Genomic DNA, 13,004 nt, shown 5'->3' with positions numbered 1-13,004 from the left:
TGGCTCCTAAAGCCGTGCGAAATAAATGTGCCTCTACAAATATTCCACTCTCAGGAAATGGGAATAAAAAAAAAGCAAAAAGAAGAGGGGGCGCTGTCGTGGAGCAGCTCATTCACTGTGTATAATTTGTAAAGTTGTGAAGGAAATTGAAAAGGCAACAGTCCAAACGGAGCAGTTTAGAGTTTTAAAAGAGCAAGTAATTGGAAAAAAAAAAAAGAAGAAAAAAACTTGCTTTCATTTTGATGGATTTCATTTCCCTGCAGCTATGAAGCGAAATTGTGCTCCCCAACTATACTTGGCCTCTTTTATGTAAGATATCAGAGTGCAAGGTTTTGACACAACCCCTCTTTGGTTTGTTCAAATAAAGCGTTCACACAGTGCGAGATTGAAGCACCCTGAACCAGCACATTTCTGCTGCTGCTTTGAGTGTACACAGAATCTCCAACTTATCATTTAAACTTTCGATGCCTCCAGAACAGCAGGGGGCAGAGTTTATTTTTCCAAACCCTTGGGTTAGTGAAGTGCCTTGGGAACATAGATCATGATATTGTCTAAAAGTAGGGCACTATGCTTCTGCTTTCTGGATGGAGAATTAATTGACAAATGAAACTAGATTCTGGAAGAGTCTACATTTTGATTTCAGTATTCTCTTGGACTGAATAGGAATGAAAAGAATGTTTCTATTCCCTGTCACCTTGTTTAAATGATCCTTTGTTCCTTCCTGTTTTCCTTCCTTTATTCCCATCTCTTCTTTCCTTGTCTCCTTTGTTACTTTTCTTTCCCCTTTCTCTTTCTTTCTCTTTATTCTTTTTCTTGAGCCCTCACTTGTTTCCCTCATTGTGTCTTTGCTCCTTTCTGTCTTTTCTTCTATTCTTTCTTTATGACCTACCTCTCTTCCATCTGTCTTTCCTTTGCTCATCCTTCGTTCTCTGATAGTGTTTTTTTTCAGTTTGCAGTTCTTGCTGTGTCATTATGATGTGACAAAGCTACAATTTCGCGATGAAGAAACGCAGCGAACCCAGTTGAGGAATTTCTTCCTCGCACATTAACCCTTCCTCACAACCTGGAGGAAAGATTCTCCTCTGAAAGGTGGCTCAAAATTATTTATTTAGGCAATTAATTCAAAACTTTGTTTTTAGGTCAGCTTCTACAAGCTCCTCCATCATAGGAAAGTGTGTATTTAAAGAGGTTTGTATTGGAAAAACAAGCAAATTTAATAACTGAAACCCATCATTAGTAACTGTTATGATGCTCAGACTATATAATTATGCAATAGGAAGGGAATGAAATCACTTCAGCAAAAACACCTGGGCGACATGCCAGAGCAAGTTGATAAATTTGCAGTTGAAACCGGATATTTACATATTTTGTAGAACACAGTTTTTAGTGTTTGGTAGAATTGCCGCTCTGTCTGTGTGACTAGGGTCAGATGATTTGGTGTCCTTCCGTCAGTTTCTCATAATAGTTTGCTGGAGTTTGACCCATTCCTCCTCACCTGAACTGGTGCAACAGTATGGGCTCCCACATATATTTTCAAAGGTTTACTCTGATATTGAGATCAAGACTTTGTGATATCCACTCTAAAACACTGACTTCATTGTCCTTGGCCCACTTTGTAAACAACTGGCAGTATGCTTGGGCTTATTGTCCATTTGGAAGATCCACTGCTACCCATGCTTCAACTTACTGGTTGATAATTTAAGATGTTGCTTCAATATTTCCAATTCGTGTCATTTACCCATTCAATGATCTACTTTTTTTTTTAAAGTTCATACCCACACAACATGAGGTCCCCACACTCATGCTTCATTCTTCACAGTTCAGATGGTATTCTCAAAATGGCAGCCTTTCCTCTTTTTTCCTCCAAATGTAATGATGTTCGACACAGCCAAACACTTCAGTCTTAGTTCCAACAAACCACAGGACATTTTTCCGAAAATGAACGTCTTCATTTTTATGCGTGAGTGCACATGAAAAATTTAATCAGGCTTTTCATATTTGGAGTAATGGCTTCCTTCTCACTGCATAGCCTTTCACACCATGTTGGTACAGGACTCTTTTCACTGTGGGTAATGACACTCTTCTGCCAGCTTCAGCCAGCATCTCCACAAGGTTTTTATTTTTTGCTTCTTTTTGTTCTGGGGTTGATTCAAAACACATTCAGCTTTGAGACACAGGACACATCTGGACATTAACAGGGTGTTTTTGTTTGTGTATAATTGTGTGAACAGGTGAACGTGTCGCCACCTTCAGGCATCTGGAAATTGCTTAAAGGCATAGTAGTAATCTTAGTGTATGTCAACTTCGGAATTAAGAAAAAAAAGTAATAAAACAATCTTTCTGCTGCTTCTTTAAGTCTTTATTTTAGTATTTATGAAACAGAATATTTTGGTAATCCTGAGTGATCTCAAGCAGGAAATGTCTAGTCTGATTTAGTAATGAAACAATTAATCTCATTAATCGTGATGAACTTATTATTGAAATAATCATCAACTAATTTAATTATCAACTAATTGTTAACTGGAGTAAAGACTCTAAAAAAACTTGGTCAAAGTAATATATCCTGAGCAGGAGTTAACTAAATATATTTAAAAATATTAGAATTAGAATAATTTGCGCATTCTTGTTTTTCTCTCTGAGATTTTAGTCCATATAAATACATTTAGTAGCTGGCAGATGTTCAGTCGTAACTAAAAAGACCAGAGATGCTCCGATCACAGTTTAGTGGGCTGATACCAATTTCTATTTGTTGTAAAGTTGTAAAGGTTTCTCTGATTGAACTTTAACCATGGCGTTCAAAACATGGATTTTCTATTTTGTTTATTTCAGAGCGCTTCAACGTGTACCTCATGCCCACACCGAACCTGGACATCTACGGGGAGTGCACCATGCAGATAACCCACGAAAACATTTACCTGTGGGATATTCACAATGCTCGCCTCAAGCTCGTCATGTGGCCCCTCAGCTCCCTGCGCAGATACGGCCGGGACTCCACCTGGTTCACGTTTGAGTCCGGAAGGTGTGTGTGTGCTTCCGCTGGCTTGTGTAATTTAAAAGCCAGCAGCAAGAGGGAGAAAAAACAACAAAAAACAACACAGTTATGGAAATGCAGTGGCAACTTTTCACAAAGAAGCTTTGAAAACCAAAAACATCCTGGGATATATGATGCTGAGGCCTTCAGGCGATGATGATGATGATGATGATGTGACAGGCTTTTCTCTGAAACTGTCTCAATCTGTGTGTGTCTTTTGCCTTCGGGGGGAGGAGAGAGGGGTCTACTTGCATTCACTGTCCTCACTGCAGCCTAAACATTCAACCATGCATATTTGTAAATGAGCAATCTGAGAGTGACCGCAATCAAAGTGTCTCTCTGTGTGTGTGCGTGGGTGTGTGTGTGTGTGTGTGTGTTCTTGGCACAGGATGTGTGACACAGGAGAGGGTTTGTTTACGTTCCAGACCCGGGAGGGCGAGATGATCTACCAGCGGGTCCACTCGGCCACGCTGGCCATCGCCCAGCAGCATGAGAGGATGATAGAGGAGATGGAAAAGAGCTCCCAGGTACGCTTGTGTGTTTTGGGTTTGTTTATCTCTTATCAGCTGCTGCACATGGCATTACTGTGGTTATATTTCAGAGCAAACCCATTTTAGAGTCACTTATTTATTCCATACATTGTATTCGTCACATCAGTCTCAAAGAAACACAGAGAGGTGTGTATAAAAGCTGCAAAATGGCTTCACTCTCTGCTTGGATGATCAGAATTGTGTTTTTTATAGACACATGAAGTTAAGAAGTCCTGATTTTGGTCTGAATCGTGTGTTGGATCAGGAGCTCTCAGACACCCCAGAGTCTTGGCCTTCTCTCCCGCTTATCACTTCCTTCCTTTTTCCTTCTTTCCTTCCTTTTCACTGTCATCTGCATTCTTTGTTTACATCGTCATGCCCTATGTCTGATGAGCCTTGACCATATGGCCATTCTCCTGGACCCTGCAATTTAGGGAACATTTCCAAAAGCAGCCGCTGTCAGCGATAAGAACTGTGCGTACATTGCAATTTTTTTAGCATCGGTACATTTTACACCTTCAAAGTTTCTTGTACAGTGCCTTGCAAAAGTGTCCTTACCGTTTTTTCCGCATTTTCTCGCACTGCAAACACAAATTTCAATGTATTTTATTGGAACTTTAAACTACGTAGGTGCATAATACATTGTGCACAATTGGGAGGTGGAAGAAAAAGTAAAACTAAATGAAAAATCTGATTTTCATTTGTAGTCATAATTCAGTGGAAGCACTTTCCCTCAAAAGTCGCAACAGAAAAGCAGTCAAGTGGTGTATGGTAACTCTGGAGGTGCTCCAGCGATCTCCAGCTCAGGTGGGAGAATCTGACAAAGGGAGTCCTATTTCTATTTGTTGTGCACTCTACAAATTTGAGCTTCAAGAATTTTGCAGAGAAAATGGGCTAAAAAACAAAAAAACAATCAGTGTCTTGATGTTCAAAGCCAACAGACACATACCCCAAAGACTTGCAGCTCTTTGGCTGGATACAAATGCATCCCACACTTTTCAGATTTATGTTTGTAAAATATAAAATAAAATCATCATTCCAGTTGCGCCCAATGTCGTGTTGGTATATTACATGCACATTGAAGTTCAGTGCATTAGAAAACTTGCAGAAGATTAAGGGTTCCCGATACATTTGCAAGGCACTGTGGATCAGGATTTGGAAGTTGGAAAGACGTAATCAAATCCACAACATGCCAGAGACAAAAAATAATAATAATAATCCCAAATGAATCCCTGTCTTATCCATCAAACACTTTCTCAGCCTGGAGATATGCCGCTCAGCCTTCAATATGTGCTACTATTCACACCTTTTCATGCGTTGACAAATGCAGATCAGCTTTCTCCCGAAAGTGACAGAAAAGTGAGATGCACTGCTGTCTGACTCTGTCTGTTTCAGTTTCACTCCAGAGAGACGCTAACCAAGTCCATCTCCCTGCCACGCAGTGCCTACTGGCAGCACATCACTCGCCAAGCCAGTGTGGGGGATCTCTACAGTTACCAAGGTACACGGGAGAATTTACTAATTATCAAAATCACCATGAAGCTCTTCGACTTTACCTGAAACTACACTGAGATGGAGATCATAACAAACACGGCTAATGAGGATTTTTACAATGACTGACCTTTAGCTGCGCTGTGCAGAGAGTGCACTCAATACATAGAGAAGGTAATAAAAAGTTAATGTATTTTGACGATACTATTTTAATTTTTATGTAGATTATGACAGGAATGTATTAAAGGGATTTATTTCTTTGCTGATGAAAATTTGCTGATGGTAATTTTTTTGCTAATGAAAACCCAAAATTCAGTTTATCAACAATATTACATCAGAAAAATAAAAGTAGGATATAAATATAGCAATTATGGCCTGTTGAAAAGTATATCCATGTATATCAATACATACTCAGGGTTCATTTTGTTGTACCCACAGTCCATGCCAAACATTAGTATGGGTTTGCTTCATATTTTGCATGTTATTTCAGTTGCTTGTGCACCATTTTCACTAAAACATTTTTCTTTTGCTCAACTTTCACTTAATGTGCTTCAAATAGCACTCTTATTAGTCACTGTCTTTGCACCTTTTGATGCTTAACCTTTTTGGTGAAGGTGTCAGTTTCCAAAGTTGACGTAAATCAGCCAGTTGTGAGTCTTGAGAACCTCTTAAGAAATCAAACTAAAAAACAAAAAGGATAAAAAGAAAAAAATCATTATATTGTTTTTGATGCTGTTTGTGTTGTCAATATGTCCCTATTTAATTTACTTACTGAAATGTTTTTTAACCACTGGTGTAGGCCATAACAAGGTCGAGACATTACATTTCTCATTCAAATTCTTTATGTAACATCATACTTTTCAGAGAAATTGAACTGAATTTGGGTTTTGATTAGCTGTAAGCTATAATCACCATAATTGACAGAATTAAAAACATGAAATGCATCACTCCAGTGTAATGACTCTTTGAGTTTCGCTCTATGAATTAAATGCTTAAGTTAATTAACTTTTTATGATAATCGAATTGAATATATTCAAGCTAGAAACACAAAACAATGAACAAAAAAGAGCACCTAATATTACAAAGAAGTATTTATCTTATCTTATTTAAGAAATTTAACAACCATTGTCACTACATTTTGATCACTGCTCCTCCCATTGGTTTGAAGCTTTCTAGAAGTGGTTGTCGCCATGGATACTATTTACCGATTCATCCTGAAGTGCCACACGTGGCTCCTGGATGAACCCAAGTCTTCAACAAACAAACATGAACTTCAACAAACATAAACCCAAGTCTTGTTTGTTGCGTTGTGTGCTGGCAGGCCATTTGTACATTTATGCAATACTATTATTACCAGGAGTTTAATCTGAAACGCTAAATGAAACCAACTGGTTTTATAACAAAGGCCAATTAGTATTTAAACATTGTTACAACAGGTAAGCATGGACATTGTAATGGCTGTTTGTTTCAGGAGAGGTTATTCAGTTCATTATAGCTACTTGTTTACCTTGAAGTTAGGGTTGTATTAATTGAAACATAATCCTTTTTACATAACAGGAAAATGAAAAATGAAACTTCTGAGTGGCCTACAGGGCAGTGTTTAGTTCAAACTGGGTGGGCATTTCTGGAATGTTTACTGGATTTAAATTAATTTGCCAGGAAACAGTTACATTCTTGCCATATGCAGAGCTTACTCACGAGCAAGGGATGTTTGTTGTTCTCTCCTAGTTTCTATGAAGGTTAGTTTCTGTTTAAAAGAAGTGAAAAGAGACCCAGCATTTGACATTTTCCTAGATCCCTATCCTATATTGTGCTACGCCAAACCTTGACCCATGAAAACAATCTGGTTCTGTTTGTGGATCATTTTAAAGCTACAATGGAGAAAGTTGCGGTGGGAGACGTGGGTTACCAGAAGGATCAAATCGCCTCTGTGAAGTCATCATGTTTGTAAATCTGCCGTGCAGAATTATCCGGCGGGCCTACACAGACGAAAGCAAAGCATTTTTGTAACTTCATTTCAAAACCGTTTGTTGGATATGTCAAGTCCATTTCTTTTTCTTTTTAAAAAACAGGAACTTACAACATCTACTGAGTAAGAAAGCATGGTGAAAGTAGATTGATAATGTGGGCTGCTTGTTGGAGCAGGAATAAGACGCCATCAATAACAAGAACACCCTTTCCTATGTTTACCTGTTTCTCGCTCAAGATTTGAAGTTACCTATGACTATCAACTCAGTACATTCTACAAAAAAAATGCATTCAACTGACCACAAATACATTAATAATGCAGCAGCTACTCTGTAGTATCCGAGGATGGCACCATGTGTCCTTTCCGTGCTCCTTTTCTGCACATGCACTTAAGGAAGTGTAAATGTCTGAGTATTTGCACGTTATATGAGACCAGAGGCAGGAAGGTGATTAGTGAGCTGATGCGATTATCCTCTGTCCATGGTATTAGTTGATTAGAAGACTTATCTGAGGATTATGGGCCTTATGGTTTTCACTGATAGAGAAAAAAAAAAAAAACGAAAGCCAGGCTAAGATGAAAGTCGCTCTGACGTCATCATTTTCTTTTTAAAAGTCAAGACTGTTATTTTCCCCTCTCATTATCATTTAATTGTGTCCTGATAAGCTTGAAAGCAAGCTGTGAGCTCTCTGTTCCAAACATCAACATGTTTGTGCATCGCAAAAAACCAAACGGTGAAAAACGTTCACCTCGGGGTTAATTCTTCGCCGGCTTGCTCTTTGCAAAGTCTGCTGCCAAACTCTTGCTCTGTAAACTACGGCGAGCAGACGAGCTTCTCTGTGATCCATCACCTTGGCACCTCGGTCCTCCCACACTTTCCTCGTGTATCTGTCCGGTTCGCAGCAACCTTTCCGCAGTCTTCTGCTCATACGGATGCAGCACTGTCGTTGCGTCCCCTCGTTTCCCATGAATAAATTGAACGCATCAGTGTGTTTGAGGTTCTGTCGAACAAGGAGGTCTAGAAGGTGATTCTTGGGGGTTGGGAGGTGCTGGGAGTTTAATTCAAACTGTAACATGTGTTTGGACTGTAAAAGGGTACGGGAAGACACACAACTCCTTTATCATGGAAACAAGTCATTCTGGGATGAATCCAACCACAGAATTACTGCATCGATTCCTCATGGACAACAGGTCTCTGACTTTTGGGAGGAAATTTACATCCTGTGGACATACAAGATGAACGTATAGCACAGTGGTTTGTAGCCTTTGCTTTCATACATAGAGGTTATTACCCTACAGTCTACCCAGCGTCTTTTACTCTGATGCTCTTAAATAAACATAAAAAATTTGGTGATTGATATAATTTTAATTTTCTATTTTCCTTAGAACGGCGGCTTCAGTGTCCTGCGTGCGTAGTGGAACCTCTTATAACAATGTGTAAAGAATATTTAAGTTAATCAGAGTCTATAACTTTTAGAGATCATATTTCCTTAGCCACTCCTCAAAATGGAAAAGACGTGCCATTAAATTAAGGTATTTGTGTGTTTATCTTACCAAAAAAGAAAACAAAAAAAAGACTAAGAATTGGTAAAATATCATACCTAATTGCATAAATTAGTTATGATAAATTCAACCTACTTGAGAGCTGCAACAAACAGAGTTTGCTTAGGCTCAAAAAGAGACCATATCAACCCTTAGATAAAATGTACATGCCAACTGGTTGTTTGGAAGATATACCAGAGTAAACAGTTTTATGTGCTATTATTACAAATGAAACGTCCAATTTGCCAAATGCCACTGGAACCATGAGCTTTGCTAAGGTGAATCTAAGGTTGACCTTTTCAGCATAAAGCACTTCATTCCTACTGCCAGCGGTGGACGATCAGATGATGATGATGTTATGGGACTGTTTTTCTTCCAATGGACCCTTGGTAAAGTGCATGTCATCATAAAGTGATTTTAAATCTGATGGTCTTTGACAAGAAAGTAAAACAGGGGTTGTCATTAGGTCTTTCAGCAGGATGATAATAAAAAAACATCTGGCCAGATGAAGACAGTAGACGCCACCTTCCTGGCCATTGTAGTTCCCAAACTTAAATCCTTTTGAAAACCTGCAGGGTGAGCAGAAATGGAGGAGCTATGACAATCCAGAGGGATTTTGCTGAGAGGAATCATCAAAGGTCCTTGTGCCTTTGACGATTCCTGTTATAGGAGGAGACTATGCGGAAGATTGCTATAGAAATAACTTCCATTTTAAACAACATATCTAAAATTAAAGGCTAGGCTTTTAGAAAATTCTCAGTGTAATACTGTGCTACTGTGATAAAAGCTTAATTCCGTTTAAGTCTTATAACACCTCTGTTTCAGGGGTGCCAAAAAGTGTGAATGCTGTTGGCACGGTATATTGTATGCTCCTCTTAAGCCTAAATTAATCAACATTAATACATAGACATGACATTTACTCACCATGTGCTCTAATCCATCCCTGCATGATGACCAGTGCTAACTTTTGAACTGTACACTGATAAAATAGTCCCTCTGCTCCTTACGGCCCAGAGGACGCAGCTCTCAATTTGCACAGAGTTTCACATTTGGACAACTCAGACCACAGGTTTGTTTCTCTTCTGTACTTCAGGCTCATTCTGTTTGGGATTACAAGTAGAATGACCTTAAATTACTATTCTAGGTGTTCATCTTCTATTTGAGTACACTATTTTCTGCATACCTCTTGCACACTGAAGAGTCCTTGGTGCAGTGTCCCAGCCAACTCGATATTTGAATCAACTTAAATGGCTTGAATTAATTTAGAATTTAAGCAATCTTTCAAAGTAAATATGGGTTTTCCCCGAATGATAGTGCCGGGCTTAAGTGTTCATACTTAATGAACTTTACCACATTACGAATGCAAACTCGATGTGTTAAAGAACCACATCTTGCTACATCTCAGGGGAGAAGGGCATTTCTACACCACCTTTGTACATTTAGAGAAATGTACACTTCGTCTTCTGACTAGCTCAGGTTTAGTCAGATTTGATGGACGGCATGTGTGAGCAGCAATTTTCAAGTATCACAAGATGTCCGTGATTGTATTTAAGTCTGGGCATTGATTGGGCCATTTGTAATACATAAATATGGTTTGATCTAAACCATATGTGGCTCTGGCTGTATGTTCAGGGTCGTTGTCCAGCGGAACGGTAAACCTCTGCTGAAGTCTCAAGTCTTTTTTCAGGCTCTAGCAGAATCAACTAGTATATATTTTCATTCATCTTCCCATCAGCTCTGACCTGGTTCACTGTCCCTGCTACAGAGAAGCAACCTCACAGCATAATGCTGCAAATGTTGACTGAGAATATTTTTATTTCCACAAAAAAATGAAATCATATGTTGCTATGCTGCTTCATTTCAAAATAGGTGCTATTTGGTGTTGGTCAATCACATAAGACCCCTCAAACTACATTTGAAATTGTAGTTTGAAATGTAAAAGTTAATCTTTTTTGTTTTTTGTAAAAAAAAAAAAAAAGAAAAAAAAAGATCAGCAATCACTCAAATCTCTGGAAAAAAAGCACAAAATCATTTAGCATTTTAAAAGAAATATACACATTTAGTAAAAAAAAAGGTGCATGTTTAATGCTACATTACTCTCTAGTTTTGCTATTATTGTTGTGTCATTTATTTCTCAATGGCAGTCAGAAAACAGGTTTTCTGGACCACTGTGGCTGGCTGTGTTTGCTCCTTGGCTCTTTCAGCTCACACATGATGAATATCCAATCAGCACAGTCGATTTGCTGAGTCATGCTTGGGTTGCTTTCAAATACCCTGTGGGTATGGAGAAATAATTAAGGAACACGGCTCCTTTTCGCCCTGTTGAGGTTGATTCACCTGTTTGTTTGCTTGAGTTATCGGGGAACCAGGCACTAAAGAAGCAGAACTGATTCATTTTAATATGTTTTTACATCAGATTTTTTTTTCTGTTTCTGTAGCTGAAAATGTCCTAGAAATACCTCCCAGAACTTTTGTTTACTACGATTACAAAGCAGAACAGAGCGTATTAGAAAGATGTCAGATAAATGTTTTATTCCCCCGGAAACTTGCAGTGTATTCTCTATGAATACAATATATCTACTTTCCGTTGTTTTCCACCCCTGCTTTCTTAATGGGATTCACTCGTTTGCATTTCAGTGAAAAACTGCCATTTTCTCCAGGTTTGCTGATGCAAAGAAATAAGTGCACTTTAAAGTTTTGGAGCCAGAGAAGCAAGGTACCATGCCTGTCAGAAATGGTTCAATTACCAGCTTTCATACTGGAAGGGAAAAGGGACTATAATCCATACGTTCTCTTCGTTCCTCTTTTTTGTTTACCCATTTACAAGTTGTCCCTTCATCCTCCTGCTCACTCTGTGCTTTATTGCACTCCAAAGTTTACTGCTGGAGCATTAGCAATTCTAATGAAGTGGAGCGCTGTACTCTGTTTGATCCGCCTGGGAGTGATACTAAAGGGATTTTACCAGGAGGTGGGAAGAATCAAAAGACAGAATGATGGAAGAACAGGGTGATGACACTTCCCTGCCTTCCAGCAGGCAGCGTGAAAAATGTGTAGAGATGCAAAATATGAACTCCTAAAAGAAAAGTTGCAAATGGTAGATTTGAGCTCAGCAGTCTTGTTCTGGATTAATTTATTATCAAACTTGATGTTGACTAAATCAAGTTTTTGATAAGAGGACCAAGAGTTAGGGTGCATGTTTTCTAACCCTATAGCTGTTTAAGGCAGGGTTAGGTTATAAAATAAAGTCACAAACTTTGCACATGTCAGAGGGCAAAGTTTAATCCATCATCTGACAGTCAAAATAGTGTAGGGATTGCTGCAACCAAAACAGGATTGCCTGGCAGGCAAAGAAACCAGAGCATTAATCAGAGAAGCAGTTTAGAGGACCATGATGACTCTGGAGGAGCTGTAGGACAGAAACCCAGAAAAGTCCCATTCGTAGTTTACCATAAACCATGTAGGAGATGCAGCAGACAATCGGAAGGAGATGCTCTGGTCAGGTGGGACTAAATTTAACATTCCTGGGCAACATGCATCACCTAATCCGTGTTGGTCTGTCATATAAAATCCCAGCAAAATAAGGCACAGGGGCTGCTATCTCACATAATCTAGAGCCGTTCGTTACCTTGAGCATCTCGGCTGTTGCTAGACTGCCATCTGGGCAGCTACAGTTGGAGGAATGAAGGTGTGGACAGGTGTGTGTCAACATGCATGCATGAAGAGCTGCTTGTGTATCCAGGTCTGCTGTTTCTTCCGCTTAATGTGTGTGCGTGCGTGTGTGTGTGTTCTCGCTGCCTGTCCTGTCTGCTCTGGCCCAGCAGCTGCCACCCCAGGCCAGATAGGATGACATGACCTTCCCCAGTAATGAAAAGGCACTGACAAATCACTGTCTGCTTCTCATAGTGTGAGCGCAGGAGGAGGGATGCTGACGCCAACATCATCCCGCTCTCCTCCCCTCTGCTGTTCTCTGTGGTTTTGTTGTTATTTTCTCACAAGTGTGTCTACATGTTTGTCTCTCGTCCAAAAGCAGGGCTCTTGACGGGGGTCTGTCCCTAGACAGCCGTGTTTATGACTGAGAGGATGATGGGCTCTGCTTCACCCTCTCCTTCCTCTCTGGGCTCAATGCCTCGCTTCTTTTTCTCTCTCTCTCTCTCTTTTTTTTTCTTTAGCCTTAATTGGCCGTGGTTGAGGAGAGGGATTGTCTTGGCAAAGATGTGAAAAGGATATGCCTGGTTGCACACCAGTCGTTTCAGCAATCTATTAAATACAACTTGCAAGGAAGAGGGGAGCGTTCCTCCATCTTTACCCCCGTCTCTGTTTTGGCTTCCTGTAGCATGCGCTGAGCTGCATTTCTAACTTGGTATTTCTCTTTTGTTTCAGGGAGTGGTGGAGAGGAAAGACTAACAGACAGAGGTGTGTATGCATGACTCACCTGCCGCCGAGC

The 13,004-nt window shown here is 39.7% G+C and overlaps 1 protein-coding gene across 2 annotated transcripts in view; it reads left to right on the top strand.

Moving 5' to 3' along the window:
- Positions 1-13,004, top strand: part of dok6 (docking protein 6) — a 61,839-nt gene that overhangs the window by 42,571 nt on the left and 6,264 nt on the right. Inside the window, exons 5-8 of one of the 2 annotated variants that reach the window (XM_032551598.1) lie at positions 2,830-3,019; positions 3,420-3,558; positions 4,957-5,062; positions 12,941-12,973. In XM_032551598.1, coding sequence (XP_032407489.1) covers positions 2,830-3,019; positions 3,420-3,558; positions 4,957-5,062; positions 12,941-12,973 — 468 coding nt within the window. The remainder of the gene's footprint in view (positions 1-2,829; positions 3,020-3,419; positions 3,559-4,956; positions 5,063-12,940; positions 12,974-13,004) is intronic. The other variant, XM_032551599.1, reaches the window with a different exon arrangement.

Source organism: Xiphophorus hellerii, chromosome 21, assembly GCF_003331165.1.
Source record: "Xiphophorus hellerii strain 12219 chromosome 21, Xiphophorus_hellerii-4.1, whole genome shotgun sequence".
NCBI lineage: Eukaryota > Metazoa > Chordata > Actinopteri > Cyprinodontiformes > Poeciliidae > Xiphophorus > Xiphophorus hellerii.
The sequence above is the reverse complement of the archived record's forward strand: the minus strand, read 5'-3'. Positions and strand labels throughout refer to the sequence as shown.